Genomic DNA, 6,727 nt, shown 5'->3' on the forward strand with positions numbered 1-6,727 from the left:
CACCAGTACAAAGATCACCCCAACAATTTAAACCTCCTTTAATGTAAGCATGAATAGAGTTAAGGAATGTCACAACCCATTCATACTTACAATCCCCTAAACAGTATTTTCCATTTCAAACTCTCTTTAAATTAGTTTTCAAAGACACTTATCATACCACTCACTCCCTTATACATAAACTTCAAACAAATATTCTACTCAACAGTCATGAACAACCAAATCCAGGGTAAAACTCTGAGAAGACATCAACTTTTAATGTAATAACCATGTCCATCCACACTAACCAACATATTGAGTTCTATATTAGATAATGTTTACTCTATATAATAGGGGAGGGGAAATCCCCACCCACAGATGCACTTGTGCCCGTGAGCACATTCTATTGTGCCAGCAAGCCGATATACTTGTATGTACAAAATGCAATAAATTTTTCAATTATAAAATTTATACAATATTCATATGCCTATTTGCGACACAGATCGTATTTCCAGTGCAACCTAAAATGGTTAGACTCAAACAGAAGTCATCCGGTAATCGTCATTTGAATGGAAATTTTGTTTTCACTATAAAATGCATATTGCTAGGTTTATACCATCCACTTAAGACCCAACTACACTCTAGCTGGAAAATATAGAATACTGTATAAGTAATATAAACGTCCTAAATTCAGCAGCAGCATTAATGAAGATATTACACGTTAATTTAATGTGTTAAACTTATCTTTATTAATGTATATCGAATTATATATAGATATATACAAGATTTACACAGGAAAATGAGTTAGAACCTGTGGTCCACCCGCAGACCTTTTCCACTGGAAATTTTTGCCTGCTGCACTAAAAAATTTCCCTATCTCTGCTATATAAGATACATTTTTAATATTGGGTTAGCAAAAAAGGCACAAGTTTTAAATACAAAGTGATTTATTCAGTCAGTGATATGATTACAGTTTCATTCCAATATTTTCTGCCGTCTTGTGAGCATATCCATTATTCTATGCTCAAAGAATTTCTTTTTGCTGATGAAAAAGTCTCCCTGGTGAATTTTTACATCCTCTTCATATTTAAGGTCTGTCCTTTCAATGAATTTTGAAGAGAATCAAGCAGGTGCAAAGTTGGGCAAAACTTCTCAGTGTGTGGCAAAACTTCTCAGTGTGTGGCAAAACTTCTCAGTGTGTGGCAAAACTTCTCAGTGTGTGGCAAAACTTCTCAGCTAGTCCTAATAGCTTCTATCATATCTGCAAAGAAGTGTGCACTGTGACATTGTTGTGACAAAAGACAATTCCCTTACAATTAGCAAGTGCTAGATGCCTTTGGTGGATCACTGCATTTTATTTGTCCAGTTGGTCACAGTACACATCCAAATTGATGATCCTGTCCATGGGAAGAGTCTCATAAAAAACACCAAATAAAAAATAATCCCATCAAATTGAAAGCATAACCTTCTTTGAGTGGAGTCTTGCTTTGGAGGTTGTTTGTAGTGGTTCACCATGCTTCCCCACCATGATCATTTGTGTGTCAAATTGTTATAGATGATTCATTTTACCTCCTATGCTGTGGGACTGAACCTGAGGCCACATCGTGGGATGTAGTCTGTGCTTTTATATATTTATGTATGTATATGGTCGTTACATTGCAAACACTCACAAAGGTGATCACATAACAACATGGAGGCACCTGAATTATGTTATAATCTGTAAGTGTGATATCTATGACATTTGTAATATCAAGTCCTTTCATGGATTGGAGTGCTGGATAGATCACTGCTTGGTGTGAGCAAAGTTCCAAATGGTAATCAGTGTGAAGGAGAGAAGAGAGCCAGCTGTAATTCTTCAGCACCTGAATGTCCATAAGATATGGTTTCTACAGCTAGATGATCTTCCTAATGCCAATCACTTTATAGAGTGCAATGATGCTTTTTATGGAGGTGACCAGTACAAAGATCACCCCAACAATTTAAACCTCCTTTAATGTAAGCATGAATAGAGTTAAGGAATGTCACAACCCATTCATACTTACAATCCCCTAAACAGTATTTTCCATTTCAAACTCTCTTTAAATTAGTTTTCAAAGACACTTATCATACCACTCATTCCCTTATACATAAACTTCAAACAAATATTCTACTCAACAGTCATGAGCAACCAAACCCAGGGTAAAACTCTGAGAAGACATCAACTTTTAATGTAATAACCATGTCCATCCACGCTAACCAACATATTGAGTTCTATATTAGATAATGTTTACTCTATATAATAGGGGAGGGGAAATCACCACCCACAGGTGCAATTGTGTCCATGAGCACATTCTATTGTGATATACTTGTATGTACAAAATGCAATAAATTTTTCAATAATAAGATTTATATAATATTCATATGCCTATTTGCAACATAGGTCATGTTTCCCTAACCCTAGCCCTAAGACAAGAACCTCTCAACTAAGAGAGGAAGTGGAATTGAGAGATTAGATTACTTCAGTAGGGCAAGGAAGGAGAGGAAGCAGGGAGAGAGTTAGAGAGACAGTTGAAGTGAGAGGGAGAGATATCCTGCCCACAGGGAACAGTGGAAATAGTATAAATAGTAGAGTGGGGATAGAGGGGTATGTTCCATAGGAGATGTTTAGAGATGGCAGTGATAATAAGTGAAGTTGAGTGGAATTGGAAGTAGCTGGGAGTGGGATTTGGTAGATATATGAGGGTATAGAGTGTGTACAGATAAGCACATGAGGGAGATTAGAAGGGGCCTACAATGGGTAATGGGTGTGTGGGAAAGATGAGTTGTGGAGGAGTCTGACAGGACAGAATTATATGTATGTGTGTGTGGGGTCTTGAGTGTAAAGGATGAGCCTATATGTGTGGATAGCCATGATTTTACTTAGCTTGATGTGTCTTCTCAAGCACAGCAAATTGCCAGAAGTCTTGGTCTCTTATCATCTCCTCAGTGAGGCTCAATATGTGAAGATCCTCCATCACAACTTTATCCCATGTCTTCCTGGATTTGCCCCTTCCACAGGTTCAATTTTCGTAATTAGAGATTGGCACTTCTTTATGCAGTTATTTACACTCTGCTGTACATGCCCACTAAACATTACCCATCCAGTGGAGAATGCTGGCTTAAATTTTTTCAAGCCTTCACTCATCATCTATAGTCACAGCCCATGTTCCATTGGTATGTAGTATAGTTGTTCATACACAGGCATCATACAATCTGTCTTTCATTCTGAGGGAGAGGCCTTTGTTACCAATAAAGGTAGTAGCTCTCTGAACTTTGCCCACCTACTAGCAACTATGCTTTCAAAGCTTCCTCCTTCACTGCTAACTTGGTCACCTAGGTAATGGAAGCTATCTACTGCTTCAAAGGACCCCCACACCTGGATATTTGAGGAAGTCTATTTGTTCATTATTTGTGAGTGTGTGTGTGTGTATGCACACATCTATATATACACATATCCAAACAAATCTAAAATAGAGATGTAGTGGATCAACTGACCAGTTTATGATACCAACTGTTTTAATTATTGTATTGCTTTTCAATTGTCCTCTTCCCAGGAAACCAGTGTGCCTTGAACACATTTCGCTGTGTGAATGGTGATTGTATTCCAAAGTACATGAGGTGCAACAGTCAGATTGATTGCTCTGATTACTCTGATGAAAATGGCTGTTCACTTTTTGAAGGTGAGTTTTGATTTCAAATATGTTAAATGAGCTTTAAAAGTAGAGTTGGACTGCTCAAGCGTGTATTACAGTTTAACTCAACTTTAGATCAGTTGACATAAGGAAATACAATATTAAATATGGGACTTATCTGACTGATGTTATGGTTTTGAAGAAAGTCCTCTTAGTTGGTTTAATAGAATATAGGCAGTCTTTGAGTTACTGGCAAGTTCCATTCTTGTATCTATCTGTAAGTCAGAACAGTTACATACGGTTTTTATCTAGCATCAGTTAGTAGAAAGTATAAATTTTCCATTAAAACATTATCATAATACATCATCAACAACAACAAATTGAGCAGGAATAGAGAAAACCTCATCGTCATCATCACTAGAAAACATTGAAAATGAACATGGCTGTGTAGAAGAAATAGAGGAAATTGAACTAGAAACAGCAGAAAGCTCAATATATCATTAGGAGACAAATAATAGTCAAGATGAAAACAAGTTTTACTTCTTGGAAGGAGAGGAGGAAAAGAGCTTGCTACACTGGCTGAATGAGACTACCAGCTTTGAAAGGAATTGAAAGAGTGAAACTATGTAAAAACAGTAAAGAAGCTAAATGAGTTGTTAACTAAAATCACTGCTGAAAATATAACAGATGTGAATGACTTTGTATACTGTACAACCTCTGTTGCTGTAGAAATCCTGGTGGATAAAAGTCATAGGAAAAAAAGGGTGGAAATGGAAATCCTAGAATTAAGTTGAAAAGCTCAACAGAAATCTATGAAGGATAACAACAATGCAATTCTATATTTAAGAAATGAGGAATTATGTACATTATTTACATTTCATGGATATTTGTCCTCATCTTGTTTGTTGTTAACACAACGTTTCAGCTGATATACCCTCCAGCCTTCATCAGGTGTCTTGGGGAAATTTCGAATCTGGGTTCTCATTCCTAAGGTATTTTTTGATGTTGAGCAGAGAATTTCAGAGTTGGCATTAGTGATTTTGGTTGGAAGAGAACATTGCATGCGGTGAGTTGGATTATTTGTGCATTGTTGAAAATTGTTAAAGAATATTGTTATTTATTATTGTTGAATGTTTTTTGAAAATTGTTATATGACCCATTGTTGGGTATGGAAACAGCCAGCTATACTATGGCAGCAGGCAAAAGCCTGTCTGCCAACGCAATGCAGATGACTGAAATTAATATTGATATTAGCAAAGTGAAGAAACATAAGGAATTAATTATAAAGGAGGGAGATTGCCTTTGGGTGACACCGCCGAAAGAATCCACGCAACGAGTGAAGAAGAAAATAATAGTGTACAGGACACTAAACGTTGAAACCAAGAAAATAGAGGTAGCGGCAACAGAAGACATAGAAGAATGTCTAAGTCAAGTAAAAGAGATGATGACCTTCTATGCAAGAGGGGGGAAATATGGAACAGTGGAGGTGTGATTTAAGAGCGAAGAAGATGCAAAAAGGCACTCCACTGTGCCCTTGAGAACAGCTAGGTGGGCACTCTTACCTATTGCGGAAGACGCGCCGCAAGGGTAAGAATAGGCAGAGTGACCCTGGAGATGAATGAAGAATGGCTGGTGGCAGCCATTATTTTCAATTGTAAGGACGAGGTGGAGGTTATAAGAGTTGAGAGGTCCAGAGAAATCATCTGGTGGGTTTTGGATTAGAAGTTCTAATCCATGTGATCCTGCCAGATTTACACAATATTACCGAGGAATTGGTACTCCCCGATGAGACCCGACTGAGAGTTGTGGTGGAGGGGAGACCACCCGTATATTATAAATGTAGAAGTAGGGGACTCATGCAAGCAAGGTGTCCCCTAAGAGAAGTGCAAATGGAGGAGATATGCAATGAGGCAGAGGTAGAGGAGGTGGAAGAAAAGGAAGAGGAAGCTGTGGCAGACAGAAAAAGGTCGAGGGTGGAGTCACCACCCAAAACCTCCAAGAAAAGAAAAGCAGGGAAGGTGAAAAAGAAATATGTGGATGAAACAGAAGACATAGAGAGTCGAACCACGGAACCGGAGACAGAAGAAATTAGTGAAAAACACAGAATTAGACAGTGGTCGAATAAAGTACACGCACAAAGAGTAAAAGCAAGGATAATGAGACAACCTTCGGGTCGGAATCTAAGGATGTTAATGTACTACAAGCAAGATATAGAGTTGGAGAAGTGGATAACAAAGGGTCACACAACTGGATACAGTAACAGGCTATACCTACCAAGAAAGGAAGGACAGAGATTTATTAAACTCAGAAGATACCATCAGTATTGTTATATTAGGTTTGAAAAAAAAGCTATGTTATACACTGGAACAGTAGGGAAATTCAAGAACAAAAGTAAGAATGACAGGACAAACAGCTGGCAAGAGAAGTAATTATATGGATCATTCATGCAACAAATCGAGGATGCTGGAAATAAAAAAACACTGGTTGTGGCTGATAGATGGAAACCTGAAATGAGAAACTGAATTACAAATGAAAGTCACCTATGAACAATTCATTGGAATGAACTTGATAAAGATAAAAATTTATAGATTTTAGTGCGAGAGCAAATGATAAATCTGAGGTAGAGAAGACAAAAGTTTTAAGTGTATGTAGTAAGCTAGCTCAACAGAATTATAAGTGCAGGCATGGCTGTGTCAGTAAAAGAGTACATTGGAATATTAGCTGAGTGTGTAGATTCAAAGTGACAGAAAAGTAGTATGAGCACAAGCCAGAGGTTGTGAAATTTGCAGTAGAAATTTGCCTCAAACTACCAAATGTTGAACATCATCATCATCATCATCATTTAACGTCCGCTTTCCATGCTAGCATGGGTTGGACGATTTGACTGGGGACTGGCAAATGATCTGGCAAAGTTTCTACAGCTGGATGCCCTTCCTAATGCCAACCACTCCGAGAGTATGGTGGGTGCTTTTTACGTGCCACAGGCACAAGGGCCAGTCCAGTGGTACTGGCAACGGCCACGCTCGAATGGTGTTTTTTTCATGTGCCACCTGCACAGGAGTCAGCCAGTGTTTTGTTCACATGCCACCGGCACAAGTGCC

At 38.2% G+C, this 6,727-nt stretch overlaps 1 protein-coding gene across 9 annotated transcripts in view; it reads left to right on the top strand.

The window, feature by feature from the left end:
* LOC106874300 (uncharacterized) overlaps nucleotides 1-6,727 on the top strand; it is a 373,269-nt gene that overhangs the window by 335,375 nt on the left and 31,167 nt on the right. For all 9 annotated transcript variants that reach the window (XM_052974178.1, XM_052974177.1, XM_052974184.1 and 6 more), the window contains one exon: nucleotides 3,549-3,674. In XM_052974178.1, the coding sequence (XP_052830138.1) occupies nucleotides 3,549-3,674 (126 nt within the window). The remainder of the gene's footprint in view (nucleotides 1-3,548; nucleotides 3,675-6,727) is intronic.

The sequence above is a fragment of the Octopus bimaculoides genome, chromosome 17, assembly GCF_001194135.2.
Source record: "Octopus bimaculoides isolate UCB-OBI-ISO-001 chromosome 17, ASM119413v2, whole genome shotgun sequence".
Taxonomy (NCBI): domain Eukaryota; kingdom Metazoa; phylum Mollusca; class Cephalopoda; order Octopoda; family Octopodidae; genus Octopus; species Octopus bimaculoides.